Below are 16265 nucleotides of genomic sequence, written 5' to 3' on the forward strand. Positions count from 1 at the left end.
GAACTCTCAAATTCTTATTATAAACAAAAATAGATGTAGCAAGGTTTTTTTTAAAAACAAAACAAAATGCTCACCCAGCCACCTTAAATGCTATACTAAATTAATTTTCTCCAAGCGTAGCAATATCATTTATTTATTCTACAAATACTAATGAAGTATCTAGCACCGACCACGTACCTAACCCGGTACTAGGTCTTAAGTAATAAAGGTTAATAAAACATTGCTTTGTTGTTTGTCCTTACACTTTAGTGAGAGAGGTAATGGCTAAATAAAAGTGATAGTTGTGGTGGGGTGAGTTGGGAAGACTTTATAGGATGACATTTGAGTGAGCTCTTAGGGATTGGTTAAGAATTGATTAGGTAAAGATTGGGAAGGGAGAGGTAGAGGATATCTAAACAAGGGGAATAACTTTTACGGAAGCACAGAAATTTGAAAGAGCTTGATTGATTTTGAGAAAGCAAGTCGTATTAGACTCTGCCAAATAGTAAGGAACAGAGACACTCCTAGGTTATCTGACGTGACCAGATATGTAGAGAAGTGAGGAAAAGTGGGAGACAGTTTTAGCCGTCAAAAAGCCAGCTCCAGTGTAGAACTGGAAAGTTGATTGGGATATGATAACAGTCATACAATAAGACCACATTGACAAATGGACTGTTATGCAGGGCAGTTGTAAAAAAAAAAAACAAACAAACAAACTAATACTTATTGCCATCCTACTATTTGCTATACACTGGGCTTACATGAAATGTTTTACTTCTGTCATGAATCCTGTGAGGTAAGTCTTGTTATTCTCATTTAACACAAGAGGAAGCTGAATGTTAAAAAAGAAATGATGTTGACGCCTATAGTCCCAGCTACTTGGGAGGCTGAGGCAGGAGAATTGTTTGAACCGGGGAGGTGGAGATTGCAGTGAGCTGAGATCAAGCCACTGCCCTCCAGTCTGGGTGTCAGAGCAAGACTCTGTCTCAAAAAAAAAAAAAAAAAAAAAAAAAAAAAGCGATGGAATCAGAATAAGAACCTTGGCTATCTGGCTCCAGAGACTTTCAAATGACTTGCCCAGGGTGACATAACCAGAATATGAACCCAAGCAGTCTGCCTCCTCTGCAGTAAACTGATCTTCCAGTTAACTTTGTACCTTCGTCTCCTCTTCTCTCCTTACCCATTTCTTTTTCTACTATAGATTTGCTTAAGAATGCTCTTCAGTGCCATCAGTTGGTTCATGTTTATTATAGAACATCTTTGCTCAAGTTCTCCTGCTTGACTACTACATTGGCCAGTGGCTAACCTTGGTTCAGCCTGTTGTCCATTCAGATGTGATTAGGATGTAGGGGCATGTGGTATAAACCAGGGTCACATATAAGTAATAAATAAATTTGGTAGCTTTATTTGGAAGGAGATTGTATGGCAGGCAATCAAAGTGACAGTAGGTAAGGGTGAATGGGTAGACTAAGACTAGATCACAGGGGCTTTCTTTCTCCAGTGAAATGTTTGTGATGTATTCTAGAAGCAGTGGAGAACCATCGGTGTTTTTAAAATAGGGAATTAACACATTTTGAATCTGGAATTTAAGGAAAGGGAAATTGGAAACAAGGAGACCAGCTGGGAGATTTTATAATAGTCCAGGGATACATAATGGCAGTGGAAATGGAACAATTGATAGGCTTGGTGATTGATGACATGCTGGGGAACAGGGAAAAGGAAGCATTGAAAATGGCTCCAAATCTTAGGACATTTGAAAGGGAAGCATGTAGGCTACTACCATACCACCCTGAACAAGCCTGATCTTGCCTGAAAGGGAGGTGTATAATGAATGTCCAGCAAGCTGTATCCAGGAAACAACTGGAAATATGTTTGGAGTAGAGGAGGGAAGTTTGACTAGCAGATAGGTAGTATCACTAGCACCTAGTTATCCAAATATGAGAAAGAGCCAAGTTACTCCTTCCCTGCCAATTTTACCAACTGGTGCCAATTTTATTACCTAAATATATTTTAATTTTATCCCTTCTTTATCACCATTGATCCTCTCCTGGCTTCATTCATCTGTGCGGTAGTTTTCTCCTCTTCATTCTCATTTTCATCTAACTCTTCTTCTACACAAATTTATATATTTTGAAAAATAAATTTGCCATTGTTTCAAACCATTTGCAGGGCAAACACACCTGCTAGCAATAATGTAGGCATACCCTTAAAATGACCCTGTGTGGTGGATATACCTGCGTGTGTCGTGAGCTAGGGAACCTGGGAGTCGCCATCCCAGAGATTCGTTCCTTGTCTGTGAGGAACATCTGAGCTCCTGAGCCCATACTGTGGAACACAGGCTGTAAAGGGGATTGAAGCCCTGGGTTAGGGTTGCATGAAGGTTGCCAGGTGGAGGACATTAAAGGAAGGGGGTTAAGTGAAAATGCTCTATAAACTTCCATGCTGTTTGCAAGGGTTTGCAGTTTTCCTGCCCAGTCCACCACCACTGGACTGTAGGTAAGATGGATATCTTGTCCAGCCTGCCACCACTGGACTCTCTCCCCTGTATGTAAGCCCCTAATAAAAGCCCGTATCTTGTTTGCTGGCTCTGGGTCTCTTCAGCTTCTGGAGCCTGGTGCCTTCCCTATTGATGTTTAATAGAGCTTCAGCACACACAATTTTATGACTTCTCTTTCACTGTGGGGTACAGTTAAGCTCTTTGCCTCTTATTCATCTTTATCTCTGCAGCTTCATCTGCCACTTCGCACCCTCTCAGTACTCTGTGCTGACCAACGTATAGTTCCACACTCACACATATCTTTGTAAGGAACATGGAGCCAGGCACTTACTTACCTTGCCTTACTTCCCTAACCAGCTCTTACTCAGTCTTTAAAATCCCATTTGGTTTTCATGCCCTCTATGAGGTCTCCTCTTTTGTCTGTCCCTGAACAAAATTTACTTATGCTATTGAATATATCACACACTTTAATTTTCAGACCTGGCTTCCCTACTATACTATAAACTCCCTGAGGATAGGTATTATGTTTTAGTCATCTTTATGTTCCCAGTGCTTAGTACATAGTATGTGCTTGATAAATGTTTAGTGATAACTGGGTTTTATCAGCAGTGTAAATTGCCTTAGATAAGTTATGCTATGGTTTGAATGTTTGTCCTCTCAAAACTCATGTTGAATTTCACAGGCCTGGCTGGGCACGGTGGCTTATGCCTGTAATCCCAGCACTTTGGGAGGCCAAGTCGAGCAGATCACTTGAGGTCAGGAGTTTGAGACCAGCCTGGCCAACGTAGTGAAACCCTATCTTTACTAAAAATACAAAAACTAGCCTGGCATGGTGGTGCGCACCTGTACTCCCAGCTACTCAGGAGGCTGAGGCAGGAGAATCGCTTGAACCTAGGAGGTAGAGATGCACACCTGGACTCCCAGCTACTCAGGAGGCTGAGGCAGGAGAATTGCTTGAACCCAGGACGTAGAGGTTGCAGTGAGCCAAGATCACGCCACTGCACTCCAGCCTGGGTGACAGAGTGAGACTCTGTCTAAATAATAATAATTTACAGGCTAGGCAGGTGGCTTATTCCTGTAATCCCAGCACTTTGAAAGGCTGAGGGGGATGGATTGCTTGAGCTCAGTGTTGGGGTGATCAGACCCAACACCAGGCCTTGGGGACTACAAAGTTCGGCAGAGTCGAAGGAATGAGACAAGACATAAAGTGGGACCAGGGGCCAATGCTAGTATGGAGGCTGTGAAGGCCCTGAGCTCTGGAAGCCCACACTATTTATTGGTGATCAAACAAAGAAGCAGGTAGTGAGGATGTGGGGGTTGAAAGAAAGCGGTGTATCAAGCGCATGATCTACAGCTCTGACGGTTTAGCATTTTCTTTGAAGCCTATGGAACATGTTCTGCTACTTGAGATAATGGGAAACATGTTCTTCTGGTTTAAGATACAATTGTTCTATGAGCCTGGGAGTGCTAGAAGCAAGGAGCCAGAGACCACGAGGGGTTTTATGCCCTGAGCCCTGGATTCCATCCAAGCCACGAGGGGTTTAATGCCCTGGGCTTAGATTGTGGTGCAGCAGGGCAGCCTTCCACCCTTTGGCACAGAGCTTGGTGTTCCAGAGGCCACCAGGGGTTTTAGACCCTGGACCCCAGACATGTTCCAAGACTCATTTACATTATGTCAGACATGCAAGCCCTGCCTCAGCGTTTTTCCCGACACTCAGCTTTTCCCCAACACTCAGGAGTTTGAGACCAGCCAGGGGAACATGGCAAAATCCTGTCTCTACAAAAGATACAAAAATTATCCGGGTGTGGTGATGCATGACTGTGGTCCCAGCTACTTGGGAGGCTGAGGTGGGAGAATCCCTTGAGCTCAGGAGGTGGTTGCAGTGAGCCGAGATGCTACCACTGCACTCCAGCCTGGACAACAGGGCAAGACTCTGTCTCAAAAAAAAGGAAATTTAATTGCCGTTGTAGCAGTATTAAGAGGTATGTCCCTTAAGAAGTGATTAAGCCAAGAGGGCTCCACCCTCATGGGTGAGATTGGTAGTGTTATAAAAGGATGAGTTTGGCTCCTTCTTGGTCCCTTTTATCCTCTATCCTTCTACATGTGATGACTTAGCAAGAAGGCCCTTGCAGATGCCAGCACCTTGATGTTGGACTTCCCTGCCTCTGGAACTGTGAACCAATAAATGTCTGTTCATTATAAATTACGTATCCTGTGGTATTCAGTTATAGTAGCACAAATGGACTAAGATAGGTGAATACAGTAGTGGGCAAAGATATGAGATGGAAAGAAGCTGGGCCTTGGCATCATTGAGACTTTGCTCCAGTCTGTCCTTCCTCTGGACTTTACTATTCGATGAGCCAGTAAACTCCTTAATGTTTAAGCCAGTCTAAGTCAGATTTTCAGATTTGTAACATAACAAAATATACTTGAAACTGATAAAAGTGGTTCTATCAAATAAAAAGCACTATATTTTCACATTAACAATGTTATACACACTTTTTTTTTCCATTTAGCAAGTACTCATGAGCATCTGTTAGCAGCAAGGTGGGTTCCCTCCTGATGGTTGTATGGCTACCAGCTGCAGTGCTTCCTTATTCACTTGAGGGGTAGGATGGGGGGAAGGAGGGTGGGAGGAAAGAACAAATTGAGTGTTTGTAGAGTTTCTATTTCAATTAAAGTTTGAGAGCCCAACACATTTTTGTGTAACTTTAAAAATTACTTATGAAAATAATTTATTGAAAATATTGACCAAACTAAGATGCATCTATTTGGCCATTATTTTCAAGGTTCTGAAAGCTTTTGTGCTCTATGGTAAAATAGAATCATCCAGTAAGCAGATACTGAACTCTTGCTGTATACTGAAGATACAGTTTTTGCCCTTGGGGAGTTCATTGTCTAGTGGGGAGAAAGATATGTAAAAATAATAATGATGCAATGACAGAAATGCTATAATAGAGGTATGTACTGAATGTGATGGGATTAGAGGAAGGAGCCATTAACTTGGTCCTGGGGGAGTTTGAGTGTCATTGGCTGCTTTCCAAGCTTTCACTGTAATGGATATCTTTATCGGTTACTTGTACCTCCTGTAGTGTACTGGTGTGATTGCCAGTTTTATATATCCTGTAATACAGAAGTCCTCTGAGAATGCATACCTTGCTGATGATATTGCTATAGTGATATGAAGTTTTAGTTAATATGTAGAGAGTAAAATAGTTACTGCAAAGAGGCAAAAGATTATATTATGACATTTTCTATTATGTTGATTTTTATTCTATCACTCACGTATACATGTAATCAGTGGGCTTTACAAGAACTATATCTGTACATTAGCAAAGGGATTTGAAAGGATCACGAATCCATCATTTTAATGATAGATTAGAGCATAATTCTATTTGTGGGAGTGGGAGACTGGAAAAGAGACTAAATGTCACATTTTTGACCGCCACACCTGGATTTCAGACTTGTTAACGAACATTAGCCGGAACTAAGTACCAGTTTCTAACCTGAATTTTCTACTGATATGTGTGGTTTGTTGCTGTCATTAACTATTAACTTTTTTTTGCTTCAATTTAAGTAAGAGTTTAAAAAATTGATTCTTTTAAATAATTAATGATCATGTCAACTTTGCATTTTTAAAATAAATCTAAAGAAAGTAGTACATATAAAGGAAAATCAACGTAAGTAGCAGAAAATATTTTTTTATTATCAGAAGGAATTCATAAGAAAATATTTTGAAACAGTAGTCTTACTCTTTTAGTGAAATTGTCTTTGTTTTCACTATGAATTTTAGAAAATTAGGCTCTAAGCCAACATTAAACAATGTTCTTTGGAATGAACTGAGAACAAACTGATTTTTGTATTAACTTTATGTTGCCTCTGTATTTTTTAGCTTGCGTGTTATTTTAAACCTACTTTATAAAAATATGTATGCGTTTTTTAGTATCACTAATTAAACTATGATTCCTTTTTATTCCTTATAGGCTTCTAAGGGAAGAATTCCATACAGATGTTACCTTCTCTGTGGGTTGTACTTTGTTCAAAGCACACAAAGCAATCCTTTTAGCAAGAGTTCCTGACTTCTATTTTCATACTATTGGACAGACATCAAATAGTTTAACAAATCAGGAGCCTATTGCTGTGGAGAATGTTGAAGCTTTAGAATTTAGAACATTTTTACAGTAAGTGCTTTCTTTATCCATATAAGTCTAATATGTAATTGCTTATTTTTAACATGTATGTTTTTATTTAATATATTTTCATATATATTTTGTAACCTGATAAGAAAAATCCATTCACTTAAATTCCAAATTATCTTAGTAATTAGTGTTAACAGAGGCTAAGTGTTAATATTAGAAGCTTAGTACTGGTAGACGCTAAGCATTAACCTAAGACTGATCCTGAGAAAGGGGAAATGGTGTGCTCTCCAGTAATTTAAATGAATTATTCTATTCCAGGGTTTCTCACTAGTGGCACTACAGGCATTTCAGGTTGTATAATTATTTGTTGGGGGGACAATGCTGTGCATTTTAGGATGTTTAGTTGTGACCGAAATGTCTCCAGACATTGCCAGATGTCCTCTGGAGGTCCTAATTGCCCCCTCTTGAGAACTGTTGCTACGTACTGACTCTGTATTGTTGGTATGTGAAACTTTATGTATATTTATAAAAATATAACATCATAACTGTTTTTATTCTCATGGCTTATGTCTTAGTCCATTTGGGCTGCTATAACAAAATACCTTAGACTGGGTAATTTGTGAACAACAGAAATGTATTGATCAAAGTTCGGGAGCCTGGGAAGTCCAAGATCAAGGTGCCAGCAGATTCAGTGCCTGGTGAGGGTTAGTTCCTTGAAGATAGTGTCTTCTCTGTGCCCTCACATGGCAAAAGAGATAAACAAACTTTCTTGGGTCTTTTTTATAAGAGCACTAATCTCATTCATGAGGATGGAGCCCTCATGACCTAATCATCTCTCAAATGTCCCACCTCTCATACCACCACATTGGGGATTAAGTTTCATCATATGAATTTTGGGGATGGGGGGACACAAACATTCAGACCATAGTAACTTGTATTTGGTCAAATTGTTTTTTGAGAACAGAACATCAATTTGACTTTTTAGTAATTTTGGGGACTCATGTTTGAACTCAGAATTGTCATCAGCTAAATAATGGGAGAAACTAGTTTAAATTAATCTTCATTCTGTACTTCATTTCTTTTTGTTGTTGCATATTATTTCATTGTATGGCTATTCCATATTTTGTTAATCCATTCGTTGCCATTTAAATTGTTTCTATTAATACTTTTTGGCTATGATGAATAATGCTGCTATAACACTTATATACAAATTTTTCTGTGAACCTGTGTTATTATTTTTCTTGAGTATATACCTAGGAGTGGAATTGCTGGGTCATATATATGGTAACTATGTTTAACCTTTTGAGGAACTGCTGAACTGTTTTCCAAACTGGCTATAATATTTTACGTTCCCACTAGCAATGTATGAGGGCTTCAGTTTCTCCATATCCTTGGCACACTTGTTATTATCTTCTGTATATTTTTATTATTACCCTCCTTGTGGATGTGAACTGGTATCTCATTATAGTTTTCATTTGTATTTCCCTGATGACTAATGATGTTGAGCATATTGTTGTGTGCTTATTTGCCATTTTTATATCTTTGGAGAACTGTCTACATCCTTTGCCCATTTTGAAATTGGGCTGTCTTTATATTATTGACTTCTAAGTGTTCTTTATATATTCTGTAATATTAGACTCTTATCACAAATATGATTTATAAATATTTTCTTCCATTCTCTGGGTTGTCTTTTCACTTTCACGATGGTATCATTTATGACACAAAAGTTTTAAATTCTTATGTAGTCAGGCCAGGTGCGGTGGCTCACACCTGTGATCCCAGCACTTTAGGAGGCTGAGGTGGGCAGATCACCTGAGATCAGGAGTTCGAAACCAGCCTGGCCAACATAGTGCAACCCTGTCTCCATTAAAAATATGAAAAAATTAGCCGGGCATGGTGGCGCATGCCTGTAATCCCAGCTACTTGGGAAGCTGAGGCAGGAGAATCACCCGAACCCAGAAGGTGGAGGTTGCAGTGAGCTGAGATTGTGCCACTGCACTCCAGCCTGGATGACGGAGCAAGACTCCATCTCAAAAAAAAAAAAAATTTTATTATGTAGTCTAGCTTATGTAATTTTTCTTTTGTCACTGTGCTTTTGGTGTGATGGCTAAGAAACCATTGCCTAATCCAGGGTCTTGAAGATTTACTCATTAATATGGTTTGGATTTGTGTCTCCACCCAACTCATGTCAAATTGTGATCCCCAGTGTTGGAGGAGGGGCCTAGTGGGAGGTGATTGGATCATGGGGGTGGATTTCCCCCTTGCTGTTCTCTTGATAATGAGTTCTCAGGAGATCTGGTTGTTTACAAGTGTGTAGCAGCTCCTCCTTGTTCTCTAGAGCTCTTCCTCTTTCTCCGGCCATGTAAGACATGCTTCTTTCTTCTTCGCCTTCTGCCTTGATTGTAAGTTTCATGAGGCCTCCCAAGCTATGCTTCCATGCCTTCCTGTACAGCCTGGGGAACTGGGAGTCATTTAAACCTCTTTTCATTATAAATTACGCTGTCTCAGGTAGTTCTTGATAGCAGTGTGAGAACGGACTAATACCCTCGTGTGTGTGTGTGTATGTGTGTGTGTGCGTATGTGTGTATGTATATATTTTTTTGAGACAGGGTTTTGCTGTTTCGTAGGCTGGTCTCTCTTTTTTTTTTTTTTTTAGACGGAGTCTCGCTCTGTCTCCCAGGCTGGAGTGCAGTGGCGCAATCTCGGCTCACTGCAAGCCCCGCCTCCCAGTCGCCATTCTCCTGCCTCAGCCTCCTAGGCTGGTCTCTTAACTGCTGGGCTCAAGTGAGTCTCATGAGTAGCAGAGATTACAGGCATGTGCCACTATGCCCAGGTTACTCCTATATTTTCTTCTAAGAATTTAATGTTTTTACATTTTTAACTCATACATTTAGGTCTTTGATCCATTTTGAGTTAATTGCCATGTATCACGTAAGGAAGGGATCTGGCTTTATTCTTTTGTATGCAGATATGCAGTTGTCACAGCACCAATTTTTCCTCCTCCGCTCCCTTCTTTTCCTCGGATTGTCTGGACACTCTTATTGAAAATCAGTTGCCCATTGCTGTGGACTGCAATTGTCTCCACCCAAAATTTATGTGTTGAAGCCTTAACCCTCAGTGTGATAGTAGGTGGAGACTGGGCCTTTGGGAGATAGGTTGAGATGAGTTCGTGACGATGGGGTCTTCATAAGGATTAGTGCCTGTATAAGAAGACTTACGGCGGGTACAGTGACTCATACCTGTAGTCCCAGCACTTTGGGGGGCTGAGGTGGGTGGATCACTTGAGTCCAGGGGTTTGAGACCAGCCTGGGCAACATGGCAAAAACCAGTCTTTATCAAAAATACAAAAAATTAGCTGGATGTGGTGGTGTGCAGCTAATAGTCCTGGCTACTCAGAAGGCTGAGATGGGAGGATCACTTGAGCCCAGAGGCAGAGTAGTGAGTTGAGATCATGCCACTGCACCAGCATGGGCCTCAGAGTGAGGCTGTCTCCAAAAAAAAAAAAAAAAAAAAAAGAAGAGGCACCAGAGAGCTTGTGTGCATACTTACTCTATCCCTACCATCCAAGGACACAGTGAGGCAATGGTGTCTGGAAGCCAGGAAGCCCTCACCAGAACCCAACATACTGGCACTTCATCTTGGTCTTCTAGCCTCCGAAAACTGAGAAATACATTTCTGTTGTTTAAGCTACTCAGTCTGTGGTACTTCATTATGGCAGCATAAGTTAATTCACCCATAAATGTGAGGGTTTATTTCTGGTTTCTCAGTTCTATACCACTGGTTTGTATGTCTGACCTTAATGCCGGTGCCACTTATCTGTTTTGACTTTCATGAGAAGTCAGTTGGATTTTCGTGTTTTTATGTCCTTATGTATCTTTTATATGTCTAAGAAACTTCTGGGGTATCTGTCCTTATATCCCAGAAATTTTTTGGATGCCAGTCTTTTAGTTATTTGCTAACATGGTTTTTGCCTATAATCAAAATGACATTTACATTAGTATAGAAAATGATCTTTGGATAATTATATTTTAAGTGTATTTATGTGATTGGCTTATTCATTTTATGCCTTAGCAGTTGCTTTAATGACTTTTTTTTTTATTATTTCTGTTTCATGTGTGATGCTCCTATGGAAAGCATAAATGGAAAATTGCCTAACCTTGGCTACCTGTGTTCATTAAAAGAACTTAATATACTATAATTTAAGCAGATATTTTAAGTACAACTTAGAAAATCATTATCATTTTTCAGTATAGGTTATAGTCTCATCATTGAGTTTGAAATACCAATTTTTTTTTTTTTTTTGAGATGGGAGTCTTGCTCTTGTTGCCTAGGTTGGAGTGCAATGGCACGATTTCGGCTCACTGCAACCTTCACCTCCCAGGTTCAAGCAATTCTCCAGCCTCAGCCTCTTGAGTAGCTGGGATTACAGGCATGTATCACCACGCCTGGCTAATTTTGTATTTTTAGTAGAGACAGGGTTTCTCCATGTTGGTCAGGTTGGTCTCAAACTCCCGACCTCAGGTGATCTGCCCACCTTGGCCTCCCGAAGTGGTGGAGTTACAGGTGTGAGCCACCACACCCAGCCGAAATACCAATTTTAAAGTGTACACTTTTTTCTCCTAGTAGGTGATAGATAGTTGTTATAAGAACAAGCTTTGTGGTGAAGCCAGTTCTACCACTTCTGTATGAACTTAGACTAATCACTTACCATTAGTTTCCTCATCTGAAAAATGGGCACATTAATAATACTTATAGTGGTGTTGTGAGGGTTAAATGTGATGATTGTAAAGCACTTAGCACAGTGGCCTGGGCATATGGTAAGCACTGAATAAGATTGCTTTATAGGTAGTGACTTCAGATATGGCTCAAATGATTGTCAGTGGAAAGTTGTGCTTGCTTTATCTCATGATTATTGTGTTATTCATAATAGTAGGTGTTATGAAATTATACATTTCTTCAGCTGTTGAATGTATGTTTAAAAGAAGATCCTTGGCATAGATCAAATTTTTATACATTAGAGAAAGGGAGACATTATATCAATGATATCCTTTATTTGTTATCATTAAAAGTGATTGGAAAAGATTGAATTAGACCCAGTATGGGAGAGTGGAGGAAGCACTGGACTTGGCAGTAGGACAGATCTGCCTTCTGGCTGTGCATTATCTTGTTTTATTTTTTTTCAGCCTCAGTTTTCTCATTTCAAAGAAAGTAGTTGAAGTAGCTGGCTTTGTGCTTCATAGCACTTCACAGTGCTCTATTTCAAGCACTTAATCATATTCTGTTTTGTATTAGGTTAGTCGTGTGTGTCTGTGATTATGTAAGCTCCTTGAGATTAGATTGTCTCATTGATGTGCACATCTCCATTGGTGCCTCATGTAGTGTCTTGCGCATAGAAAGGACTTGTGACATACCCTTTTTTGCTTTCAAAGCAGATTGTTTTGACATTTGTCTGTATGAAAAGAAGGCAAAAGGAAGGGAGTACAGTGGAAAATGTTGACATGAAAATTTCTTCTAGTGAAAATTCCCATAAAATAATTTCTTGAATTTTTGCTTTGTGAAATTCAGTCCTTGTAAGTCTCTTCAGTTCACATCCTTTCTTTTTAAGTAATGGATAAAGATTTTGAAATAGTCTTTTATATTACTACTTATTGTAGCCCTTTGGTGTGCACTTTGTGCACTTGAGTTTGAGTGTGAAATACAGCCTTTGAAAATTTGTTTTATATGCAGCGACTTCAGATATGGCTCAAATGATTGTCAGTGAAAAGTTGTGCTTGCTTTATGACTTCATGATTAAAATTCAATTCAGGATCATAAAAATCTTTGATTTCCTAAGAAGACTAACCTGGTTATTGTTGTGAGAGTGTGTGTGCATGTGAGAGGTAAAGAAAAGAGGGAGGAGCTTTGGATGTTTAGTTTAACATCAAGAGCTGGGAGATGCCAGGATAAAGTCTCAATCAGGTAAATACATAAAACAGCACAGAACAAAGGATATCATTTCCTCTGCAAGCTTTCTCTGGCGGTAGCCATTGTCTCTCCCACATCCCTTATACTACAAGGATTGAAAGCGGTTCAATAGGTGTCTTCCTTGTTGTATTTTCTTTCTGGTATCTGGGGTCTCACTGATGGGGTTGGGGGAAAAGACTGCCCCTCCCAGGTTTCGGTAATTCCTAGAGATAGTAAATGACTTGCCTATGAACCAGCCAATCCTAAGTACATGGACCCACCTATATATCCATCCGTATATCCACATTCTCTATCTGGTTCTCATATTCTAGGAGATAACATTCTTTTCCCCTAATCTCCCTATAGCCAAGTACCAGACAAGTAGGGATCATTCCCGTAGGCCAGAGCCAGTCAACATTATTCAAACAATCCAGTCCTGATCCTGTTCAGTTGCTTACCTTGCCTTGCTTATTTCTTCCCTTGAAAACCCCAATAAAGGCTTTTGTCCATGCTTTCCCCTTGCTCCTTCTGACCAACCCTGTTGCTTCCCTGTGTGGCCCTGCATGGTGTGCCCCCTCCTCTTGTAAATTATAACTAACAAATTATCTTTTCAGTGGCAACTGTCTCCTGATCTGTTGGCCTCACTATACCTGAATAACACCAAAATTCCTGTACATTTTAAACACTCACGAATGTCCTTGCTTCCTTCCTTCTTACTCCCGTCGTTGAATCTCATTTTACTAGTCTATACCACAAGACAGTCATCTACAAACCGCCAGTTCAGTCCTCCTTCCATAAAGATTTTAGCTACTATTGTCAATTTTCCTAAGTATATGTTTTAGTAATTGCAATTGCTATATAGGTGATGTTTCCAGTAACTTGGCCTCTCAGTGCCTTCAATTCCTGTCTTCCAGTCTTGTTATCCACTCTACCTCAACTACTCACTGCCATGTCAAATCCTAAATAGTGCTGTTACCAATAACTGCAGCCCCCCATCATCTTGATTCTAAGAATCTTACTCTCTAACTTCTACCTCCTGTCTTTCTAGCTTATTCCCTTTAGGACTTCAACTCTAATAATTCATTAATTGCAGGTCCTGGTAGAGTTAATCTTACTACTTTTTTTTTTTCTGAGACAGAGGCTTGCTCTGTCACCCAGGCTGGAGGGCTGTGGCGTGATCTTGGCTCACTGCAACCTCTGCCTCCAAGGCTTAAGCAATTCTTGTCCCTCAGTCTCAAAAGTAGCTGGGATTACAGGCGCTCACCACCATGCCAAGCTAATTTTGTGTTTTTAGTAGAGACAGGGTTTCGCCATGTTGGCCAGGCTGATCTCAAGCTCCTGACCTCAAGTGATCCAGCTGCCTCAGCCTCCCAACGTGCTGGGATTACAGGCATGAACCATCAAGCCCAGCCTAGATTTTAATTTTCTTTTATCCTCTTGTGTCCTCATTTCCCTCCTTACTCAGCTTAAATGCCTTTCACTATCATTGTATTACTACCTTTGCATACAGCTTCAACTCTGTTGTTCCCTTTGAATTTGATTTGTATGTCAAAACCCCAATCTTACATTCAACTGTGACCTCCCCACTTCTGCATTCACACAGCTGAATGTGGCTGGAAAAACACACAGTCATGCTAACCACCAGTAGGCACTTAGTGCTATTAGTCATACTACATGCAATCACCTATATTTCCTTTTTTTTTTTTTTTTAGAGATGGTATTTCATTCTGTTGCCTAGGCTGGAGTGTGATGGTGCAATCATAGCTCACTGTAACCTTGAATGCCTGGACTCAATTGATCCTCCTGAGTAGCTGGGACTACAGGTGCATGCCACCACACCTGGCTAATTTTTCTATTTTTTTATAGAGATGGGGTCTTGCTGTGTTGCCCAGACTAGGCTAGAATTCCTGGGCTTAAGCAGTCCTCCCACCTCAGCCTCACAAAGTGCTGAGATTACAGGTATGAGCCATAGCGGGTGGCCAGTCACCTATATTTCCCTAGTCCTACTTGAGTTCCCACTTTCTTGGAGTATTATTTTATACTTCCTCTTTCCTGAACCTTCGGCTGTTCCTCTTCATTCTCACTTTTGATGACCTGCTTTCTATTTCACTGAGAAAGTCAAAGCAGTGAGAACTTTTACAAACTTCTCCCGTATCTGTTCACATACTCTCATCTGTACCTATATGCTTTATTTTCCTCCCTGTTATTACTGATGAACTGTCAGTGCTTCTAAAATCAAATCCTCTATTTGTCCACCAGATCTCATCCTATTCCTTTTCACCTAGTCAGGGACATTGTTCCAGCAGTTTTCATCTTTCCACAGAAAATTTCTTCTGTCTTAGATCTTCTCATCTAAACATGGTATTTTCTCCCCCACCTAAAAAATGACTCTTTCCTGACCTGCCTTCACTTTCAGCTCATACTCCACCAGCTAATACCGTAATGCTCTGCTCCTTTTCACATCAAAGCTCCTCAAGAATTATCTATCACACTCTCCCAATTCCTTTCCTCTCGTCTACTCTTTTTTTAATGGATATAATTTTCACATACTATAAAATTGACCATTCTAAAGTGTATGAGTCAGAGGTTTTAATATATTCACAATGTTGTGCCATCAGCGTCACTAATTCTAGAATATCTTCATCATCCCAGAAAGGAGCCCCATAGCCATTAGCAGCCACCCCTATTTCCTCCTTCAACCAGCCCCTGGTGAACAACCTACTTTCTGTCTTTAAGGATTTGCCTATTCTGGTCATTTCATATAAATGGAATCATACAATATATGGCCTTTTACTTGTGGCTTTCTAAACTCGGCACGGTATTTTCACAGTTCATCTATGTTGTGGCATGTATCAAACTTTATTCCCTTTATGGCTGTATATTTTATTATATGATAAATCAGGGGTCATAGGATTATCCTTAGGTTTGATGACTTGCTGAGAGGACTCACAGTACTCAGCATATAGTCATACTGAAGGCTATGATTTACTGCAGAGAAAGGAAACAGGGAAAAGCCGCGTGGGGCAAAGTTCATGAAAATCAAGGCGTAAGTTTCTAAGGGTCTTCTCCCGGCGGGAGCACAGAGGACATGCCTCATTTCCCCAGCAATGAGTTGTGACAGTGCTTCTGAAATGTTGCCAACAAGGGACACTCATTAGAAGCTCAATGCCCAGGTTTTTTTATTGGGAATTGGTTACGTAGGCACTCCTGCTCACGTGTACTGGAATTCCAGACTCCCAGGAGGAAGGTCTGTGTTCAGCATAAACTATTGCTTGTATAAACAGTTCAGACATAGTGAGCCACCTTTACATTTAGAGAATGCTAAGCACAGCGCCCAAATCCATGTTTCCAGATATCAGCCAAGGGCCAAGCTTATAAATAAATCTTTCAAGGTATAGCAGTCAGGCCTGCTATGTTACCTATTTTCCCCTACATATGGATATACTATATTTTGTTTACCCAGTCATCAGTGATAGGCTTTTGGGTTATTTCAACTTTTTGGCTGTTATGAATAAATCTGCTATGAACATTTATATATAAATTTTTTGTGGGAACATACATTTTCAAGTCTCTTGTATTATATACCTAGGAGTGGAATTACTGGGTCATATAGTAACCTTTTCAGGAACTGACAGACTCTTTTCCAAAATGGCTGTACCATTTTACATTACCACCAGCATGTACAAAATTTCCAATTTTTCCAGAT

At 40.2% G+C, this 16265-nt stretch overlaps 1 protein-coding gene across 3 annotated transcripts in view; it reads left to right on the top strand.

The window, feature by feature from the left end:
• BTBD8 (BTB domain containing 8) overlaps window positions 1–16265 on the top strand; it is a 118022-nt gene that overhangs the window by 1847 nt on the left and 99910 nt on the right. For all 3 annotated transcript variants that reach the window (XM_063625379.1, XM_063625380.1, XM_063625381.1), the window contains exon 2: window positions 6461–6658. In XM_063625379.1, the coding sequence (XP_063481449.1) occupies window positions 6461–6658 (198 nt within the window). The remainder of the gene's footprint in view (window positions 1–6460; window positions 6659–16265) is intronic.

Source organism: Symphalangus syndactylus, chromosome 12 (assembly GCF_028878055.3).
Source record: "Symphalangus syndactylus isolate Jambi chromosome 12, NHGRI_mSymSyn1-v2.1_pri, whole genome shotgun sequence".
Taxonomy (NCBI): Eukaryota; Metazoa; Chordata; class Mammalia; order Primates; family Hylobatidae; genus Symphalangus; species Symphalangus syndactylus.